Below are 23,576 nucleotides of genomic sequence, written 5' to 3'. Positions count from 1 at the left end.
TGCTTTCACCAATTTCTTACCCGAACAACTTAATCTTGAAGGGGACTGGGAAGTTGCTTTGCTCGAAATGTCATATCCATCGCTGATAAACAACGTTACAAGTGGAAAATTCTGGTACATTCACAAAAATGACAAGTACCAGAAGACAAACAATTACGTTACACAAAAAGATCTTGAACAGTTTATTCCTTGTAGGATTGAACCGGGTCTCTATCAATCGACAGACCAGATTCTTATCGCTTTAAATGAAAACTTGAAGAAAAATTGGAAAGGAAACAAAAAGAATTTTAATCTCAATTGGAGTGTTAATCAAGTGAGCAGAAAAATCGACTTCGAACTTCCTCACAAAGATTCGTTATTGGTTCTTGGAAGCCCCGATCTCAGCGCGATATTAGGTTTCCCAGTGAATTATTGTCTGGACAATACGGTTACAAAAAGTGTCTTTCCAACGGACATCCTGAGATTTCATTCTATCATGGTTTACACAGACATTATAGAATACTCGGTAATAGGGGACACCAAAGCTCCAATTTTACGAGGTTTCCCATTTGAGCAACGGCTTTCTCATGATAGAATTTCCGTCACTAAAGTCTTGAATAACTCGCGATTTGATAACTTACAGTATAGAAGATTACTGAAAAACTCAATTCATTCAATTAGAATTGAATTGAGATCACAAACTGGGGAACTCATTCCTTTTCTTTCTGTAGGAGTAACGAGGTTAACTTTAGTATTTCGTCAGCGATAAAATCATTTCCTTTAAACAAAACTTATGAAATGGTTGTTTATAACGCTTTGCCACATTTCAGTGGTGTACCCCGCCAACGGGGAAGAGGATTTGGAGCATTTGCTGGTACAGTTGCTCGTACCGCTTTTCCTATTCTGAAAAAGTATTTCTTACCCACTGCGAAGCGTATTGGACGCGATCTAATTGAATATGCAGTACCCGAAATCGGGAATGTTGTTTCTGGTAAAAGTAGTGTTAAAAAAGCTATTAAAAAATCAGCTTCAACAACACTCCGAAAACAACTGGGTGGTGGAAAACGTCAACGAAAAACACAATCAAATTCACGCAAAAAACCCAAAGGTTCTCGAAGAAGAGCCATTAAAAAACAGTCACGCAAACAGTTCAGTCGCTCTGATATTTTTCGAAACTTAGAAGATTGATTATGTCAGCTTCTCACACTTGTCTTAACTTATTCGAAAAAGTTCCAGTTTTGGAACCAATTTTGTGGTCAAACGTTCAACAAACATTTCCAGTAAACTCTCTCAATGAAGCAAGTATCGACATTCAAATCGAAACCGATCGGAACATTTTTTTAGATCTCTACGATACTTTCCTCTCTTTAAAATTCAAACTCGTTAAAGATGGTAATCAACCTATTGTGGATGGAGACAATACGTTTATGGTGAACAATATAATGCATTCTTTGTTTTCAAACCTGGAAGTGTATTTTAATAATGAACAAGTTTACACATCAAATGGACTATACGCTCACAAATCTTTTTTATCGAATGAGTTTTCTGGTACTCAAGTTACAAAAGATTCAATATCAGTTTGCCAAGGTTATCTTTATGAAAAAGATCCACATGATGTCGACGATGAAGCTTTCCAGGAACGAAAAAAAAGTTGGACTAAAAGAAGAAATTGTTTGCTACGGACGACTTCATGCGGATGTCTTTACATGTGATAAGTTACTCCTGCCCAACGTGAACGCTAGAATTAAACTCATTCGATCGAGACCATCTTTCTATTTAATCTCTGACTTGGATAACGTACAGGCAAAAATAATTGAAGCTTCAATTTTCACTCGACAAGTGGCGGTTGATGATAGTTATTTCGGAAAAATTAAATCAACTTTAGCCGTTGAACCCGCCCGATATAATTATTTTGAACAAATTCCAAAAACTTACATTATTCCACGTGGACAAAATCAATTTATTCAAGAAAATGTTTTTAACAACGGTCCAATTCGTTCCTTTGGAATTGTTATGAATGAAAACAGTGCTTTCACTGGAGATAAGAAGGAAAATCCTTTTCATTTTCAAAAGTTCGGTCTTAGAGAAATTCGCATTGTGCGGGGTAACCAAACAATTGTAGAGATGAACTGTGTTAATGATTTCCGTCCCTACATTACAACAATGGAAGCTTTAAAGTTTAAGGAAGATGGTCCCAACGTTAAACTGGAGGATTATCAAAATCACTACCTTCTTTTCTTTGATTTGACATCGATGCAGGAATCTAATGTTGAGTTATACTATCCAGATATTGTTGCTTCCGGATTACGTTTGGAGTTGTATTTCAGTGACAACTTGAAAGAAACAGTTGAGCTTATGATTACTGGTGAAAAGCTGAGTACAGTTTTGATCGAAAACACAGGAGAAGTAACTAAACATGGATAGTGCTCAACTGTCAAAAATTATTTCACAAATTGGTCAACTCAACTACAAATTTCTAGGATGCTTTCCTGCTGATATGGTTCCAAAAATTATTCCTAGAAACAAGTTTTGCATAGTTAATTCGGATAAGTCGACTAGTTCAGGAACCCATTGGCTCATGCTAGCTAACCTAAACGACAACCTATATTTCGGAGACAGTCTGGGGAACAGGATTTCTACATATAAAAATATTCGAATATCTCAACGGGTTCTTCAAATGAATCATCAAACTCTTCAACAGTCAGACTTGTGTGGTTTATATTGTATTTATTTTGCATATATATTGTACTGTGGTATTGAAAACATTGTTGTAAACGATTATATTATTATAAGATTTTTTGCTTGTTATTTATAAGTACTTGTAATTTAACTATTTTGAACAAAACACCGTTTTACTTAAAGAAACAAACTTATGGTGAAATCTAAAAGTAGAAAACACAGAAGAAACTTATCTACTTATCACATACACATATACATAATTCATAAAAGTAGTCCCTTCAGTTTTATCAACACTCGCTGTCTGAATCAAAGATGAGTACTCTTCGCAGTTTTTGTCGCTTGGCAAAAAGTTTCTCGTTTTTTTCATCGTCGTCGTCTTCATCTGCGTCGTAGGAAGAGTTCAACTGTTGCGTTCGATATTTTCTCTTGAAAACTCTCTTCTTAGGGGCATTGAGTATTGACAAAGAAACATTTTTCTCTGCATCTGTTGAGTCAGAAAAATGTGGCTCTAAAATCGGTTTAATTGTCAAAATCTCTTTTAAAGGAGTTGATTCATTGCGGTTTGGACTCGCAAGTGTTTGCTCTTCAGATATCTCGACGTCGTCGTGCTTGTAATCAGGATCGCGATTTTCTTTCTCTGAGTCTGAACTCAATAAAACGACTGCTACAACATCGGAGTTCGGTAATGTACTGTGCGTAGTGGTTTTGGTAGCAACTTTGTCCTCCTCTTCACTATCACCTGTCAAGTCTATGACAACTGGTTCCGTTTTCTCAACTACTTCAGCGTTTTTATCCGATTCCAGATCTAACCATAGTCTGTCTAAATCGTTTACGCTATCATAAGTCAGACAGCGTCGAACCAGACCACAAGAAGCATTTGAAATTTGGTCTCCATGTAACTTTTTTGGAGCATTGGGAAGAGGTCTTTCGAAATGACTGCCGGGAGTTTCTTCTGCGTCACATAAGTTTCCTTCGTTCTCTACTTCTTCATGAACATTTAAGTTAGCAAAGAGACTGGGTGATAAAGAATCGTCAGCCCAACCGTTATCCATGTCTTCATCTTCATTAAGACACCAGCAAAACCTAATGAATTCAGCATCTCGGAAAAATCCTTCTTGGTTCTCGTATAAGTGGTGACAACTGAGCTGATAATCGCAGAAGTGAGCTCGTACGGCTCTACTCAGAGGTGTCTTGTCCGATACCTGCAATTGAAGATCTGTCTGCCGATTCTGGTAGAAGTCTACCACAAACTGCTTATAGTCGAGAGAGACTTCATCTGTCAGGCGTATGGCTGTAACATTCTCCAACAGAATACGTGGTAAAACCATCATTGGCTCCACTTTCCACTCATTCTCCATTTTTCTCTCCTTGATGATTGCTACATCCTCATTGAAATCGGGAAAGAAAAAATGGATGCGTTCTGTCTCGTTGACTTGGACTGATCTAGTTGCCATTTCTGTCAACAAAGCCAAAAATTAATGCTAGATTTTATTAATTTTCAATACCTTAAGATCAAATAGTTGTCATTTTTTTTAGTTCACTAATTACTTCAGACGACGGAACATTAGGTATTTTACAATCAAACATTGGGAAGAGTAGATAAGATTCAAGAATTCGTTTCAAAATTCAAAAAATTCAAAAGGGATTAAAAACAAATAACATTTCGTTTGTTTTCACACGAACTTCTTCTTTGAGATTAAGTTTATTAACAATACTCAAGAGAACCTATAAAGCTAACCTACCAGCCTACCAGCTAGCAAATTAAATTTATACGGAGAAATTGAAAGGATCTTGATTAAATCCTAATACTACTTTTCCTATGAAGTAAGAAAGAATTTATTTCTCCGAAGAAAAATTATACATAGAAATTTTAACAGATTATCTAGGAGAGGACAGGAGGACGAGGCGATGTTGCACTCTACATTCTTACCCTAGCTAAGTTGAAAGCAATTCGATAAGTTGAAAGCAATTCGATGTGACAAAATCGATTTTTTATTTATTTAAGCAGAAATTTTCTAAGTTCCCTAACTTCTTCAGTTTTGAGAAAAAATGTATTTTGATTATGTTTTTGAGGGTGCGGACCCTGCGAAGCAGGGGCCGCTAGAAATTTTTGATCTGTTCAATGTAGCAAACATTCACATGATATCTGAATGCATTTCATTACCTGCATATCGATGCCTTAAAAATAAAAAAAAAATTCGTTTAAAAATGAATTCACCTAACCGATTCTCTTAGTTTTTGATAAAAGTCCGAGGAATTCACCAGGTACACGTTATCCAGGAGAACCGACTCTGTTTTCATAGTATACACGATAAGGAAATAAGACTAGTAATTTTTTATTGTTAATTTCTTTACTTGTAAAGTATGAATCAGCACAAAAAAAAACTTACTACTGAAATTGAGCTGACAGTGAAGTTGAAGCTGATGAGAAATCTGACTGTGTTCACGTAATCGCTGATCTGAAGAGTACAATTAAAGTCTTTGTAAAGGACTTATCTGATAATCTAGCGTAACCAAAGTTATTTGTAAGAATTGACAGAGAAAAGAACAAGACAAAGGTAGAAGTTGCTGTTTGTTGCTGAGATTAAACTTGAAATAAATTAATTCGAATCGTGTTTACTGAGAAACAACGTTTAATGAAAAATCAACAACTCAGCTTTTCCGAAACAATAAATTACCGAGTCAGATTTATTCCGTTAAACTAGAAAGTGAATCAGATATCAAAATTTGAGATAATAAAACCCGGAAAAGAAAATGAAGAAAAACTAGTGAGTTATTAGAAAGTTTTTTTTTATTTTATCAGAAAACGTTAATAAAATTGGAAATAAGCAAATTCTACAATAAAAATACTTAGGCAAACAAATCTGTAATGAACTGACGTAAACTGTTTTTCTCTCAACAATTTTTTTCAGGTTCAGAAACTCAAATTAAAGAACGAGTCAATGTCGTACTTCAACTGCGCAAGCGACGTTCTGTTCGAGAACAATCAGATTTAAATAATTGCGAATTAAAAGTTGTTTCTATCAACAAAATCGAAAAATTTTAAGTTTTAAAAACTTTTCAATTTTTGGGAAATTGTTAAATTCAAGGTTTTGCTAGAATTTTGCTAATGCAGAGAGAAATTTGTTAGTAAAGAGTAAGCAACTGAAAGAAAGAAGGGAAAGTGATTTAATAAAAATTTCTGAGCAGGAAATACTTCTAATCTAAAAGTAATCAATTCCTTTCCCAACCCTATCCCCCTAGGGAAGCAATTATCCTTTTGAAATTCCATTCAATTCATTATCAATCTCATTGACAGCTCTTGTCACATACTTCAGCTTTTTTAACAATTCATTTATTGTTAAGGATTCAGATAATCTTCTTTTGTAAAATCCCATTAGGAAAATAGGTTAATGACCGGCTCCGAAAATGGGGCCTGATCTGCTCACACTATACTACTGACTTTTAACTAGTACATGCTCATAAAAGTTCATTAAGCGAATTCAGAAGTCATTTTTTTGAGTTACCTAAGTCACGCAATTGACCTAAAAAACTAATGACGCACAAAAATTTTAAATCCAAAGCAGTATAAATCACTGAAATTGAAAAAGCCAATTTCAAGAAATCACGTTGCAAGAATCATTGATGGAGACGACGAAGAAAAAAAACACAGCAGGACAAATCCTGAAATACAATCCAAAGAATTGAATTAAAAACTGAAAACTAATGTACCTGACCAGCAGATCAATTGAACATTCCCAGCCAAAAAACAATCTCAAGTTGTGAAACTAAAATAATCAAACAAACTAAACAAAAAAAATCACTGCTAAAACTCTTGAAGCTTTTACCTTGAAGGCCAAATATGATACAATTCATTATACCCCTTAACTCACGCACAAGACCGGAAACCGACTTTTTATCCACTAAAGGTAGATAAACTCGAGAAACATGACAAATGCTTCAAAAAAACTGACAAGTGCAAAATTAAAAGAAAGTTTCTAAATTTTGCGAAAAAAACGTTCAAAACCACTTTTGGTCTGTGGAGTTCTGCCATTTAACACATTTGCCAGACCAAAAAAAGTTTCGCTGGCCAGTAAACATAGTTAAGCTCAGAAAATGACAACTTTTCAAAAAAACATTAAAAAAACAACTGCAAATTTTAACAAAATCTTAATAACATTCGTGATATTAACATCTTCAAAACCATTTCAATGTCTACAGAGACTATTCAGTATCTCTTTTTCAGCCCTTAAATAGTTTCACTGGCTCATAACGATCAATAAATTTAGAACATAATATTTTCGGAAATATTAATAAGAACAAATTATCCAAAAATTGCTAAAACTCGTGTTAATTAATTATTGATAACAAAACCATTACCTCGAGCAGTGATAATAAAAATTCGTGATAATAAGAAATTGAGAACTATTTCAATGCCACTAGCAACTATTCAGTAAATCATTATCAAACCCCAGAGCAGGTTCCTTGGCCCTTGAGGTTGGCGGAATATAAAATGACAAAAATTCTAAAAAAACAAACTTGACCTAAATTGTAAAAATTAGTATAAATTTGCGTGTTTATGTTCCGACTACCAAAAGATATAGATCTTAAAATCGTCATAAATTTCTGGCAAAAGACCTTTATAAATTTTTGCGACCTTCAATTTTAGACTGGTTCAACAAAAAAATCGAAAAATGACGAAAGAACACAGAAAATTGCAACATTTTTTGGCTAAAAGGCCTAATTTTAACCTAATGACCTTTTTACCTTGAATTACGGCCATCCCAGTACCCTCCGCATTCTAAACACTTGAACGACTAATAAAGGCAGCTAAGGGCCTCTAATGAAACTTGATGTCAGCTGAGCTTTATATGTTTATCCCGTTTTGAAAGCTCAAAGTCATGAAAAATGTGTGAAAACATCTTACAAAAATAAAAAAACACAGTAGGACAAGTCCTGACGCACAACTCAAAAAAGTTTTATTGACTAAACAAAAACTAGACCCAGAACGGACTATGAATGAATTGGGAAAACCAATTCTAAAAAATAAAAAAAAATCAGATAAAAAATTAAAAAAACAGAAAAAGCAATGTCAAAATGCCGCATGTGAGCCACTAGCGAGAAATAGACATTTGGTTCAAACAAAAAACTAGGCCTAAAACCAACTACAAATGGATTGGAAAAACAATTTAGAAAAAAATACGATCCAAACAATTGAAAAAAAACAGTAAAAATCAAAGTGAAATTGCCGTATGTGAACAAAAAATCACTAGCAAGAAAGCGAATTTTTGTTCAAACACCGTTTTCTCACTGTACCTCAAGATTAGAGTGAAAAAATTTCACGCTGCAAAATCACTCGCTTTTTCGCTTCACTTCCTGTTTTGTCGTGACCACAATCTCTGCTCCAATTTGACTTCAAAAATCAAGAAAATGTGTTAACAGATCTTTAAAAAAGACAGCGCCCCAATACAATTCAAAATTCTTTGAATTGTAAAAAGACAGAGTACGATACAATCCAATTCTTGTATTGTAAAAAACACGATGTCTCCAATAATAGCCGCTATCGCTTCGTCAATAATGACACCAATTCCCACTTTCACTTCATAAAATCATTTTGAAATTAAAGCTACGTTTCACCGCAGCGTGCAAAAATACGTGAAAAGGTACCTGAAGTGAAAAAAAAAGCTTAGTTAAAACATTTCACTATTTTACGTGAGCAAAAAGTCGATATACAATAAGTACAATATGACAGTATGTACAAAAAGACTTCAGTTGAAGTAGGCTAGAAGGCATGTGGACATGTACCTGTAGAACTCTTTTGTGAATTCGTCCATATCATAGATGAGGAATCGTCTGTTCATCATGGTCACCGTGTTCCCAATCATAAAGTCAGCCGGAGTGAAGTACTCTGTATGTTCCGTCTCTTTCGCTTCCATCGAAATGGTTGGGAAGCTCGCTAAACAGAGTGGCGATAAAAATCAGCAAGGAAAAAAACAATACTACGAGCCAGCGCCCCACCTTTGATTAATTATGCGCTAATTTTTGGAACTTGCCGACAAAGGACAAAGACCATGTATAATTAATTAATACAATCGTTCTTTTTACCATATCCCCGCTTTAATGACCTTTTACGGTTGCATATGAACCATAAACGCCATTGTGTATGTTGTTCAAAAAGCAATATTGGATAATTCGAAGCATTTTGCATCTAAACAGTCCCGCGCATATTTCGCAAAACTGCAGCTGAAAAATTTGACAAAAATTGTTGCGAAGAAATGTATCTTACCCATTCGCACTTTAGATGTGTAGGTAAAGTTACCAGATAACGAGTTGGAGAACATGGCGTGCCTATTATAGAGCTCATTATTAACGTTAGTTTACAACATCGGGTTATATAATTTTTGGGGATTATAATGAGAAAGAGCCAATCTCGGTATGAGTCAAAGATTCGTCAAAGTTACTACTGTTACTACTAAGTTAAAATATGAGGTTTGAAATGCTTACGAGGTACGTCATAAATATTTTTTGGCAGTTTCATCTTTGACAGTAGCAGAGGGAAAGGGTCTCTTCCATCATTCAGATCTCTTCCTTCTGGCGTTTTATGAACTTCTCTTATCTCAACGTTGTCGTCTACCAGATAGTAATGAATAATAAAAGGTCGCACTTCTCCAAACATCGCATCCCGATCATCCCACACACAGAAGAATCTCAGAACCTATAATACAGATATTGGACCTCCTCCCAACATCTTAGAGTAGGCATATTATTTGCACCCAAAGTACACGTGTAATAATGATTTATTATTATGTAATTGCACCTGTTCAATAACTGGGTGCTCATAACGTACTGAAGGGGGAAGAATAACGAAGAGGCAATCATTATAGGGCAATAGTGGAAAAGATCCAAAAATTATACAAATCGAAAGAAACAAACATATATAATTATAAAAATATGCAGTTATTTAGTATTTATTAATCTTATTCAAACTATCTAATCGGATTGAGCGCGAACAAGATCCGAGTGAATAAAAGTTTTACCCGCTTATGACTTCACAGGGTTCAATCGATGTCCATTTGCCAAGTTTTGTATTGCACTATAAAAATGAAAGCTTACCTTTCGATCAAGAGTTAAGAACTGGTTGAGTTTATCAAAGTCAGACTTGGTCGTGAATGTTTTTGGAGCATTGCGTCGTTTCCTATCTTCTTCATACGGATCGGGTGGAACTTCGACAAAGTTGTTGACAACCAAACCTTGACTGAGAAGATATTCCTGAAAATAGTGAGTTTAAATAACTCGGTACCACCCAACATTACATGTGAATATTCTGAGAGATTTCAAAATTACCTTTGTCCACACATCACAGTCTGTTATGTGAAACACTTTTCCGTAAAATGTAACTGTATCGTTGATTTTGATATCTTTGTATGTATAGTGCTCTCCAGTAGCATCCTCCTTTGGAAGCCTTTGACGTCTGATTAGTTTCCCTTGAGGAATTCCGCTAAAATCAAACAAAAACTAAATTATTTGGCTATGTCAATTACTTTTTTGTAGCTAAATACATCAATTTGTAATGTCAAAAGAAATGAAGATGCGTCTCTGAAGTCTTAAATAAAATGATTAATAGATATAACAGAAAAGTGTACAAACACAAAAGCGCTCAAACAAAACATGACGGCTGCTTATTTTGCTGATTTTCTAATAAAAACTCACAAAAACTAGAAAAATGCCGGAATATAACAGAAAAATTGAAACAAAAAAGATCGGAGGAAAAGATAGGGATTGAAAGTCTCTTTTTTCAAAATTCTCCAATTTGGTGAACAGTTTAGTAGTAGTAGTAGTAGTAGTAAAGGCTTTAGGATTTAAACATAAATAAATCCAAGGGTTTGTTAGACCCACATGAGTTCAGTCCAAAGGTAGTTTTAGTTTAGTCTAGTTTTTTCCAGTTATTGCAGTGGTCACATTTGCAAACAATTCGCCAAGTGCATTTGTCCCTCTTGTCATATTTTCTCAGAAAGTAGTCCCAGTAGATTTTGGAGATGGTGTCTTTATTGAGATATTTTCCGTAGCTGGTGTACACTCTGATAATAATATTGTATAATAATTTTGTACGATGGAAGAAGTTTTCATCGGTTTTGTAGAGTCGATTCGTTCCGATCGTCAGTTCTCCTCTTGTATGCTGTCGAGTTTTATCTTCGGTGACTCTAGGTAGATCAACAACAACGTCGTATTCGTTTCTATCCAATGATATCAGAAGCAGGAGATTGTGCATTTCGACATATAAGCTGAGAGGCAGCAGCTTTAGCTGTAGAAGTCGATCTTTGTATTCAAAACTTGCATTCAGTATCCACTTGGTAGCAATTTCCTGCACCCTTTCAAACTTCGCAAGATTCGACTTGTTCGGCTGCCATGCTTGAGAGCAGTAGGTTTCAGTTAGATTACACAACTATACGGACTCTAGCTTTTAAACAACGTTATCCAGATTAATAGTAACACCAACTACCATTCGTTCGTGGTAATTCATAGCTCTTATGCAGTGTAACTTAAAGACGTGGCTGCTTCTTTTAATTTTCAAATTTCGACAACATGACCACATCAAGTGAGCAAAGTAACGCATAATAAATACAGCGATTACTGTAAAACGAGACCAAATGGTAAAGAAAATCGGGTCTTTCCCATTATAGCCCCCCCCCCCAGATTAGTGGTCAGATAACCTATAGCCCCCCAATCATGGTAATTATACCATAATGGGGGGCAGTAATTTCGGGGGGGGGGCTATAATGGGAAATACTCAGCAAATAAAGGAATAGTCAAGGCCCTAAATGACCGTTTAGGTAGTTCACGGACACTATTAGAAACTAGCAAGTTTTCGAAATTGCCGCATATTTATACGAGGCTTGATTTTTCTGCACACCAATTTGGAAAAATTTCTACGCGTCCAAGTAAAATTTTCATAAAACTCGAGTTTCGTACATCAATAACTCGAAACGCAGATTCTAGCAACACAAATTTTAACCATATTCCAACAACTTGAAAATCCCAATTTTAAACAATTTTGGGTTTGATAGATTTTCTGATGTACACATAGGCTACTTTTTAGTCCCTTTTATGGCTTTAATTGAATGTTTCCGCTGGCTATCAGATTTGCCACTCGGTAGGATTTTCGGGATCTATTCTGTTTCGAAAATTGGTTTCTCAACATTTTAGTTATTTTTTGCTACTTTTTCCAAAACAGATAAATCTGTTCTTGTTCGCTCATGTGAATTAAAATACACAGAAAAAAAACATTCAGCAAGTTTGACCAAATAAAAAGCAGGAAACTGTGCTTGAGAAACAATTGAGCTCAGGTAAGAAAACTTGATATGCTGCTAAATTCTCATCCAATATTCTTGCGAAAATTACAAAAGACAATCTGACTTGTTATTGATTGCTTTTTCGATAGTTTATGGGAGTTAAATTGGTTTTAGAATTTACGTAAATAATAAAGAAAATAACCACCGTCTGGTTAAAATAAGGACCATCTGCAAGCCGTATTAAGATTACCTTAAAATCGGGTTTCATAAAGTACTAATAGTTCGAAGAATTTAAACGTGTTATCGATTTAAACATTAATTGTATCTATTCTGTTTCAGTCCCCCAGTGTTTTTTATGACCCCAGTTACAAATTATATGTTGTTACATGGCACGTTACTATGATAAAAAATAGCACGTGCGCCTGGGGGTCAAAAAATTTATGCTCACTAAGCAGGGGGGGGGGGGCAAAACAGCATAGATCCCATTAATTTGAGCAACTCTGATGATGTCGACATTTAGTGCAGCACTGTTACTTCAGAAATATGATGCAACAGTAGCTTGATTAAAGTTTTTGTAGGCAATACCTGTTTTCCACATGAGGTTCCAGGACAGATACCGTGTCGTCTTCCAAATAATAGTAAATTTTCACAGGCCTGACTCGATAATATTCAGCTTGGGATTCATAAACAGTCTGTTTGAAGTATCCGTTGAACAACAGGACCTGTAATGAACAAATGAAATAAAATTTTTAAAAATTTAGTCTGGTATAATGCAAGACATTATGTTTATTGTTACCTTTTTGTCGAAAGCTACGTGAGCTGGAATAAACTCCTCTGGAGGTGCCTGCTTCGCTTGCCCATAAGTCAAAGTCGGTTTGAAATTAGATAGCTCATTTAGATCATCTTCGTTTAGGGCATTATAGTGGAGAGGATCTCCACCAATTCCCACCTGTGGTTTGTCTTTCAAAGCAAACCCATTTTTGAAGCCTAAGGTCTGTGGCACGTGATAACGAGATTTCTAAAAGGCAAAAAACGTTATTAGAAGTAAAATGATTGAGAATACGAGATAAATAACAGAAAACTTACAGTGGGATCTTGAAATGTATTTCCCGGAAGAAAGGGCAATGAGTGCGTGTTCAAATGACTAGCCATATTACAAATATTAAATTGGACACTCAATTTATGCGTGCAATATTTTAATTCTTTTTATTCTGCATGTCACATGAACCTTAGAGTAAAAGTAGAAGTCGGATGTACAACGAATTTTTGTCATGAAAATAAAAAAGAAGAGAATTTTAATTTAGTTCAAAATCCACAGACAAATTAACAAACGGACCATCAAAAAGAACATGACAATGCGGAGTTATATACATGTTTTATTGATTACGGAAAAGCGTTTGATTGTAACGGTCGGTATATGTCGCTATCAAAACTAAATAAAAACTGTCAGCAATAAAAACAATCATTACATAGATGCAACCTGCAGCAAGTATTCGATGAGAAAACGCTATTGGAAGAAAAATCAAGAAAGTGGTGTTGCTCAAGGAGAGAAACTATCTTTTTTTTTTACTTTTTAGTCTTTTTATTGCTGATATATACTATGAATTGAAACGTTATAGATAAGAGGTAACTTTCTATACCGACGATCTAGTGCTCGGTAGCATAGTAATCATTCTAGCAAATTCTAAACAAATTCGAATTATACAGTTCTAGAAACTACTTGAATGTAAACATCGCAAAGACAGAAGCCATCAAATTAAGAAGATGAGGTCAACTAACAAAAGGTGACAAACTTTCTATGTGGCAAAGTAATCAATAACACAAACAGCTTTTTGGTATCTAGGAGTCATAATTTCATGTTTCATATCAAGACACCACTTATACCAGTTGGTTAATAAAGCCCATCAAGCCATTGGAAACCTTAATCACAAACGATTTGCGGAAAACCAACTTTATTTCTGCAGATCGTCTGTTCAATTCAATTGTTTTTTTGGCGGCAACCTATAGCCCCAACATTAACACCAACGAACTATTCGAAATAGAGATAAGTAACACTAACGCAAAATTGAAGGAATTGTTTTTGAAAAGCAGGTGCAGAGTGAGCAAGTACACTTTGACAAATATTTTTCTGGAAAAATTGATGTTCTTTGATCAGCATGAGCTGAAAAATTGCCCCCCTCAAACACAATAGAGTAATCGCAAATTTTTATAAACTATGCACAACTAGTTCTGCTGCATGGAAGGCTGTTACGAGTGGTAGGAAAACGAGCGTGTGTAGATTTTGTGGAAAACTTTTCTATCAGATGATCATATGCTTTATTGCGCTTAATTTTTAAAAATCTCACAACTTCAAAAGTTTTGTATACTCTTAAATTGAACATTTCACCAGCACTCTGTAAACAATTGAAGGATCTAATCTGTTTCGCACCGGCCCCCAGCTTAGTAAGCAGAAACTTTGTGACTCCCAGTTGCACGTGCTATTTTTTTTACATGGTAACGTGGTATATAACATTAAATTTGTAACTGGGGGCCATGATTAACACTGGTGGAGGGGGCGAAATAGAATAGATCCCAATTGAAATTGTAAGTATTAATTTCATCAGTCGGATCTTCAATTTAATATTCATCAATCCTAATTAAGATTGAACTACTTTTACGACATTGTAAAAGTAGTTGGAAAAATAGTTGGAAAAACCAAACTATGGATACTCTTCTAATGTAAACGTAAAATCTTTACATGCAATTCTAACACAGCCCAATTGTTTGAAATAGTCATTGGAGCAGCACAAAATTTCTGTGGTTAGTTAAAAGCGCAACGAAGACGTTTAAGAGACTCATTCTTCACAAAACTTTCCGACTTTTTTGGCCAAATAAATAATTCCTTTGAATAGGGGTACAATTCTCAGAACACCCTTTGTATGCAATTAGTCTTCTTAGATTTTTACAACATTTGAACTATTACATTTTTCAGATAGTTTTGCATTAAGATATTTTGTGTTTGAACCTGTCTATAATTGCGCAACAAAACATTTTGTTTTTTTTTGTGATCAACATCAGACGACAATTTTTATTGCGCTTCATTTTTAAAGTCTACGGGGAGAAAACCAAACTATCATCCCATTCTGATATTTTTCAATGCTGATTTGTATAGAAAAATAAAATAATATTCATCGTAATATTCGAAGCCGACAATCTGATACTGGGTTGCTCTTATTTACAGCAAAGTTTAAATGCATTCGAACTATACTGCTAGAAGAAAGTCATTGAAGCTATCAACTTCAAAAAAAGTGTTCGTTTAGCAAAACAAAAGTTTCGATGCAAAGCAATTGAATACACTAGCATATTCCTGTTCTCTAGGAGTTATCTTTTCATGTCTTTTATCATAAGGAATCAACCTAGGTCAATTGTTTAATGAAGCTTATCAAGCCGTTGCAAACTTTTTCTTAAACTTATTTTGCTCGAAACGAATAATCCTTTTACCCTTCTTTTTCACCAATCTATAATCTGGCGTCAAATTCTGACCGCAATGAATGCAGTTAAGATCTAATTGAAATAGTTAGGAAAATGGAATATAGTTACATTATCAACAATTTTCTTCAAAATCTAACGTTTGTCAACATGCATGGCTGAGCAACTCCCACCAAACACACGTTTGATCGCGATGTACTATGTTAACTCTGTACAACTACTTTTGCTGCATAAAAAACTGTCATAAATGAGAGGAAAGATAGTAATTTTTTGAAAGAAACACTCTTTCAGATTTTGAGAAAGAACGACTCTGTCAGATCATGGAATGAATTTCTATTATCCGTTCACAAATGATGCTTAACTCCCTTGGGAGATATTTTTATGGACATTTTTTATACTTTCTTTTATAAAAAGACGTTTTATAATTTCCGTAAAAAAACGTCTCGATGTACAGTTTTTCAAATATTCAAAACTGTAAGGTAACCACTTTTTTTTCAGCTGGACTCCTTAGATCTGATCAGCACCAGACTCTTATATATTTTTTAGAACGCAGCGCTATTATGGCTTCTTGGCAGTTCTAATATCTCTGTTTTAAAAACACCAAATAAAATTTCGAAGTAAAAGCAAAAAATGTGTTCTAATCAGACCGAATAGAGCTCGGCAATCCATGCAGTCATACGTCTGTATACACTGAGCGACTAACGGTAATTTTTAAAGCCGATTGAATTACTAAAACTTCATATTTACGTGATAGTTGTGTGCGAATACAGCGCTGCAACAGAAATAGTTTGCATCAACTGGAGCTTAATGAACAAAGCCAATTGTTTTGCAAGCTTAGCTGTTCAAAAAGGCACAAAAAGGGCTTCTATGTTGAATACAAAATCGGAATAACCCTTATTAATCCAAATTTAAATTCAAATAAAAAATTCATTGAACAGTTTGTTATTTCCGAATCACAGTTTTGTTTATATCTTTATTATAGATTCCTATTCATAATTATTCCAAAAGGCTTGCAAAACTGGGGAATTGGCCAGGCCGCTTTTTTCTTTGGTCAAATTCTCCTTTTTTACTCACCGTTTTGAGAAATGAGAAACAACAATATATAGCCCCTCGAGGCTACTCCTTTTAAAAAAAGGAACAGAAATTTTTGCTGGGCTGAAAAAGGGGAGCTGTTTAAAGACCCGGAAGGAACAAAACAGGAAAAGGTAGTTAATTACTTATATATATTTTTGTGATAAAGGTGGGAATTCATTACTTGACGTTTTTTCAAGATCACCATTTTGCTAAAAAACAAAACAAAGTGAAAAATCCATCAAAACGTTATACAAAACAAGTATTCTAGCCAACAGAGAACAAAAGATTTTACTAATCACTGTTTCCATATCTAAGTGGCCACTAAAATTTTCAAATTATTAAACCTTTTCTTGTTGATCAACACGTTTCAAAGTTTATCAAAACAGAGAAAACAAGAAACACACCTGCTAAAAAATTATACGACAAAAGCTGAATAAAATTGAACAACTGTAATACTCATGATGTGCACGACAAATTTACAAAAAAAAAACATTCTCCGGAAAAAAAAATAAAAAAAAATGAAAGAGTTCGATCATAGTGTTTTAATTTTCTTGCTTCTTGAAAACCATTTTTTTTGTTACAAAAATCTCATATTTAAATTAACTGAGACAGTAACGGAATATTTTTATGATTTTCTGCTTATAGGAATCAAACACAACAGTTTTTTTGGAAGATTTAGGTGTCAATTTGTCTTTGAATTACTAAAACTCTATATATTTACGTGATAGTTGTGTGTGAATACAGCGCTGCAACAGAAATAGTTTGCATCAACTGGAGCTTAATGAACAAAGCCAATTGTTTTGCAAGCTTAGCTGTTCAAAAAGGCACAAAAAGGGCTTCTAGGTTGAATATAAAATTGGAATAACCCTTATTATTCCAAATTTAGGTTCAAATAAAAAATTCATTCGACAATTTGTTATTTCCGAATCACAGTTTTGTTTATATCTTTATTATAAATTCCTGTTCAAATTTATTCCAAAATGCTTGCAAAACTGGTGAATTGGCCAGGCCGCCTTTTTTCTTTGGTCAAATTCTCCCTTTTTTACTCAATTTTTTTTTGAGAAAAGAGAAACAACAATATATAGCCCCTTGAGGCTACTCCTTTTAAAAAAGGAACGGAAATTCTTGCTGGGCTGAAAAAGGGGAGCTGTTTAAAGACCCAGAAGGAACAAAACAAGAAAAGGTAGTTAATTACTTATATATATTTTTGTGATAAAGGTGGGAATTCATTACTTGACGTTTTTTCAAGATCACCATTTTGCTAAAAAACAAAACAAAGTGAGAAATCCATTAAAACGTTATACAAAACAAGTATTCTAACCAACAGAGAACAAAAGATTTTACTAATCACGGTTTCCATTTCTAAGTGGCCACTAAAAGGTTTAAATTATTAAACCTTTTCTTGATCAACACGTTTCAAAGTTTATCCAATCAGAGAAAACAAGAAACACACCTGCTAAAAAATTATACGACAAAAGCTGAATAAAATTGAACAACTGTAATACTCAAGATGTGCACGACATATTTAGAAAAAAAACATTCTCCGGAAAAAAATATAAAAAAAATTGAAAGAGTTCGATCATAGTTTTTTTAATTCTCTTGCTTCTTGAAAACCATTTTTTTGTGTTACAAAAATCTCATATTTAAATTAACTGAGACAGTAATGGAACATTTTTATGATTTTTTGTTTATAGCAATCAAACACAACAGTTTTTTTGGAAGATTTAGGTGTCAATTTGTCTTTGAATTACTAAAACTCTTTATATTTACGTGATAGTTGTGTGTGAATACAGCGCTGCAACAGAAATAGTTTGCATCAACTGGAGCTTAATGAACAAAGCCAATTCTTTTGCAAGCTTAGCTGCTCAAAAAGGCACAAAAAGGGCTTCTAGGTTGAATATAAAATCGGAATAACCCTTCTTAATCCAAATTTAAATTCAAATAAAAAATTCATTGGAGAATTTGTTATTTCCGAATCACAGTTTTGTTTATATCTTTATTATAAGTTCCTATTCATAATTATTCCAAAATGCTTGCAAAACTGGGGAATTGGCCAGGCTGCCTTTTTTCTTTGGTCAAATTCTCCCTTTTTTACTCACCGTTTTGAGAAATGAGAAACAACAATATATAGCCCCTCGAGGCTAATCCTTTTAAAAAAAGGTACGGAAATTTTTGCTGGGCTGAAAAAGGGGAGCTGTTTAAAGACCCGGAAGGAACAAAAAAGGAAAAGGTAGTTAATTACTTATATATATTTTTGTAATAAAGGTGGGAATTCATTACTTGACGTTTTATCAAGATCACCATTTTGCTAAAAAACAAAACAAAGTGAAAAATCCATTAAAACGTTATACAAAACAAGTATTCTAACCAACAGAGAACAAAAGATTTTACTAATCACGGTTTCCATTTCTAAGTGGCCACTAAAAATTTTAAATTATTAAACATTTTCTTGTTGATCAACACGTTTCAAAGTTTATAAAAACAGAGAAAACAAGAAACACACCTGCTAAAAAATTATACGACAAAAGCTGAATAAAATTGAACAACTGTAATACTCATGATGTAAACAACATATTTAGAAAAAAAAACATTCTCCGGAAAAAAATATATAAAAAAAAATTGAAAGAGTTCGATCATGGTTTTTTAATTCTCTTGCTTCTAGAAAACCATTTTTTTGTGTTATAAAAATCTCATATTTAAATTAACTGAGACAGTAATGGAACATTTTTATGATTTTTTGTTTATAGGAAACAAATACAACAGTTTTTTGGAAGATTTAGCTGTCAATTTGTCTTTGAATTACTAAAACTCTTTATATTTACGTGATAATTGTGTGTGAATACAGCGCTGCAACAGAAATAGTTTGCATCAACTGGAGCTTAATGAACAAAGCCAATTCTTTTGCAAGCTTAGCTGCTCAAAAAGGCACAAAAAGGGCTTCTAGGTTGAATATAAAATCGGAATAACCCTTCTTAATCCAAATTTAAATTCAAATAAAAAATTCATTGGAGAATTTGTTATTTCCGAATCACAGTTTTGTTTATATCTTTATTATAAGTTCCTATTCATAATTATTCCAAAATGCTTGCAAAACTGGGGAATTGGCCAGGCTGCCTTTTTTCTTTGGTCAAATTCTCCCTTTTTTACTCACCGTTTTGAGAAATGAGAAACAACAATATATAGCCCCTCGAGGCTAATCCTTTTAAAAAAAGGTACGGAAATTTTTGCTGGGCTGAAAAAGGGGAGCTGTTTAAAGACCCGGAAGGAACAAAAAAGGAAAAGGTAGTTAATTACTTATATATATTTTTGTAATAAAGGTGGGAATTCATTACTTGACGTTTTATCAAGATCACCATTTTGCTAAAAAACAAAACAAAGTGAAAAATCCATTAAAACGTTATACAAAACAAGTATTCTAACCAACAGAGAACAAAAGATTTTACTAATCACGGTTTCCATTTCTAAGTGGCCACTAAAAACTTTAAATTATTAAACATTTTCTTGTTGATCAACACGTTTCAAAGTTTATAAAAACAGAGAAAACAAGAAACACACCTGCTAAAAAATTATACGACAAAAGCTGAATAAAATTGAACAACTGTAATACTCATGATGTAAACAACATATTTAGAAAAAAAAACATTCTCCGGAAAAAAATATATAAAAAAAAATTGAAAGAGTTCGATCATGGTTTTTTAATTCTCTTGCTTCTAGAAAACCATTTTTTTGTGTTATAAAAATCTCATATTTAAATTAACTGAGACAGTAATGGAACATTTTTATGATTTTTTGTTTATAGGAAACAAATACAACAGTTTTTTGGAAGATTTAGCTGTCAATTTGTCTTTGAATTACTAAAACTCTTTATATTTACGTGATAATTGTGTGCGAATACAGCGCTGCAACAGAAATAGTTTGCATCAACTGGAGCTTAATGAACAAAGCCAATTGTTTTGCAAGCTTAGCTGTTCAAAAAGGCACAAAAAGGGCTTCTAGGTTGAATATAAAATCGGAATAACCCTTATTAATTCAAATTTAAATTCAAATAAAAAATTCATTGGACAATTTGTTATTTCCGAATCACAGTTTTGTTTATATCTTTATTATAAGTTCCTATTCATAATTATTCCAAAATGCTTGCAAAACTGGGGTATTGGCCAGGCCGCCTTTTTTCTTTGGTCAAATTCTCCCTTTTTTACTCACCGTTTTGAGAAATGAGAAACAACAATATATAGCCCCTCGAGGCTACGCCTTTTAAAAAAAGGAACGAAAATTTTTGCTGGGCTGAAAAAGGGGAGCTGTTTAAAGACCCGGAAGGAACAAAACAGGAAAAGGTAGTTAATTACTTATATATATTTTTGTAATAAAGGTGGGAATTCAATACTTGCCGTTTTATCAAGATTACATTTTGCTAAAAAACAAAACAAAGTGAAAAATCCATTAAAACGTTATACAAAACAAATATTCTAACCAACAGAGAACAAAAGATTTTACTAATCACGGTTTCCATTTCTAAGTGGCCACTAAAAATTTTAAATTATTAAACCTTTTCTAGTTGATCAAAACGTTTCAAAGTTTATCCAATCAGAGAAAACAAGAAACACACCTGCTAAATATTATACGACAAAAGCTGAATAAAATTGAACAACTGTAATACTCAAGATGTGAACGACATATTTAGAAAAAAAAACATTCTCCGGAAAAAAAAATACAAAAAAAATTGAAAGAGTTCGATCATAGTTTTTTAATTCTCTTGCTTCTTGAAAACCATTTTTTTGTGTTACAAAAATCTCATATTTAAATTAACTGAGACAGTAATGGAATATTTTTATGACTTTTTGTTTATAGGAATCAAACACAACAGTTTTTTGGAAGATTTAGGTGTCAATTTGTCTTGGCATTAACGCTAAACCTACATTTCATAGTTCATTTGGAAATTGCTCTAATTGAAACACCCAATAAATGACCAAATTTAAAACACTTGAGAACAGAAAAACAGAAATTAAAATTTTTGATTAGAAAGGTAAAAAGCTGGCCTTTCCTTTTTTTTATTGATAATTCCTGACGTTTCAACTAATTGGTTAATAACTGTCATTGATTTTTAGCTGACTGCTTATTTCAACTGACTTAAGCCGGAATTAAACAGTAGAGAGTTTGATCGCTTTGCTTAAGAAAAAACTCAAAACATTATTTTCTGGAAAAAGAGAAAATCAAAATTTCTAGATAAATATTTGCGCATAATCACAGAGTTCCTCAACCATTTAAGTTTATAAATTGGTCCTTAGCTTAATTTAAATCTGCTGAAAAATAAGGTTTAAGTGTCAATCAAAAACATGACAAGAGAAAGAAACTACTTGAGATCAGAATGGAACAATTTTTTTTATAAAAAAAACATTTTATTTTGTTTTAGCATAGAAACTCAAATCCAGTTTGATGCTTGCGCTGCCTTGATGTTTTTCTATTGATTAATGATGCAAATATTTCCGAAATCACATCAAATGGAACAATCAAGAAAGTCCTTTCGTTGTTTTTAACGCAAATAGACATTTTTTTAGTGAATTTGAAAATATTTTCTTCCTAATGACTGGAGAAATCTTTCAGAGACTCATTTACCTCAAGGCTAATAAATGTGTCCTGTGACCAACGCTTAAATTGATCGGATTGGAAACTTTGTAACATCAAAAAATGCTTATCATGGAAAAATTATTTAAAGAAACATGTTTTCTCAAAGATATCCTTCCCCATGTTGTACCTCTACGTTCTTCTAAACTCTTTGTTGATTAATTTGAAACATTTTTTAGAAGATTCCACCAAAGTGACCTAGTTGAGATACAAAAACATCAAATTATCGGCAAGAAAACTATTGAGAGCTTTGTACTTCCTTAAAGAAAGAGATAACTTGGCTCAATATTCGATTCAAAATAATTGCATCATATCGGCTAAACGAAAGTTTAATTTTTCAATTCGAGATATTTTTGAAATTTAGTATTCTCTTTAAATCTGTTTTGTGTTGAAAAAATAGGCAACGCAATTGATTTTCATCTGCTGGTATTCTATAAAGATTCTGAATTTTTTATTTGTCCAAAAAAGAACTCAAGGTTGAACTGATAGACAAAAGAGTTATCTGTTTCGTAGCAAAGATTAGTTTTCGGCCAACTTGAGACCTATGCTAGCATTTTCTGTGCCCTGCTCATTCTGGCGTAAAGCATCTTGTATTTAATTTAATTTTCCTCTGTTTTATTTCCAATTTGTAAGCATCCCAAAGTTTGCAAAATTTCGTTGATCATATTTTGGTTGTTGACTCAGGTGTGAAGATTTTTTTAAACTGTTTTTTTTCTGCACTTAGTTGATTTTCAAAAGATTTCATCGACCAAAATTGAAACAAAGGACTTCCTCGCAGCCAATCATTCATTAGCGGCGTCATTTATCATTCTTTTTCTTTTAGTTTGATCTGACTGCTTCTCTGTATAAAATATTAAATGGTGATATCTCAATAATATTGGGGTGTCAAAATAGCATCATCGTAGAACATTTCTAAAAGAAAACAAACGGGGAAAATGTGCACAACCTTTTTAAAGCAGGCAATATATTTCCTGTTTGAAACCGAGTTCAACAGCATCCAATTGTTATCTTCGTTTCAGATCTGAAAGTTCAACGTTAGTCCTGGTATTATAATAGAGATGTGTCAGAGCATTTTATTCTGATTCCGTGAGCCCTTCTTCGCAATTGTCCAAGTCTGTTTTTCTGTTATGAGTTTTAGCTTAATCATTAGTCGGTTGCGGACAAAAGGTCACCAGAAAGAGATTTTTGAGTAGCTCTACTCCCTTGGTCTTTGTTTTCAATCAATATCAGTTGAAATATTTTTTATTTCCGAGATTCATCTTGTTCTCTTGTTCATTCTGCAAAAATAATAAGCAATGAAGAACTGATATAATTTCTTTGGTTCTTTGGTATTTTCTTTATTCATTACACAAATTGCGTGGCTCTTACTTGATACTACAGTTAGATCATCATCATAAATGAAGTATTTTTCATATCCTTTGAGATGTATCAACGAGTTAATTTTATTCTTTATTTTCGCAGCACAATAAGCTCTCAAATTTTTTT

The 23,576-nt window shown here is 33.4% G+C and overlaps 1 protein-coding gene across 1 annotated transcript in view; it reads right to left on the bottom strand.

Annotated features, from left to right (window-relative positions):
* The window catches only part of LOC142342760 (EF-hand domain-containing protein 1-like), a 33,847-nt gene extending 20,696 nt beyond the window's left edge, over nucleotides 1-13,151 (bottom strand). The window contains exons 1-7 of the mRNA XM_075394300.1: nucleotides 13,014-13,151; nucleotides 12,724-12,945; nucleotides 12,513-12,649; nucleotides 9,982-10,135; nucleotides 9,751-9,906; nucleotides 9,142-9,352; nucleotides 8,443-8,593 (exon numbers count right to left, since the gene is read on the bottom strand). Of these exons, the coding sequence (XP_075250415.1) occupies nucleotides 8,443-8,593; nucleotides 9,142-9,352; nucleotides 9,751-9,906; nucleotides 9,982-10,135; nucleotides 12,513-12,649; nucleotides 12,724-12,945; nucleotides 13,014-13,079 (1,097 nt within the window). The 5' untranslated portion in view covers nucleotides 13,080-13,151. The remainder of the gene's footprint in view (nucleotides 1-8,442; nucleotides 8,594-9,141; nucleotides 9,353-9,750; nucleotides 9,907-9,981; nucleotides 10,136-12,512; nucleotides 12,650-12,723; nucleotides 12,946-13,013) is intronic.
* Nucleotides 13,152-23,576: the final 10,425 nt, after the last annotated feature.

This window comes from Convolutriloba macropyga, chromosome 7 (genome assembly GCF_964194025.1).
Source record: "Convolutriloba macropyga chromosome 7, txConMacr16.3, whole genome shotgun sequence".
NCBI lineage: Eukaryota > Metazoa > Xenacoelomorpha > Acoela > Convolutidae > Convolutriloba > Convolutriloba macropyga.
The sequence above is the reverse complement of the archived record's forward strand: the minus strand, read 5'-3'. Positions and strand labels throughout refer to the sequence as shown.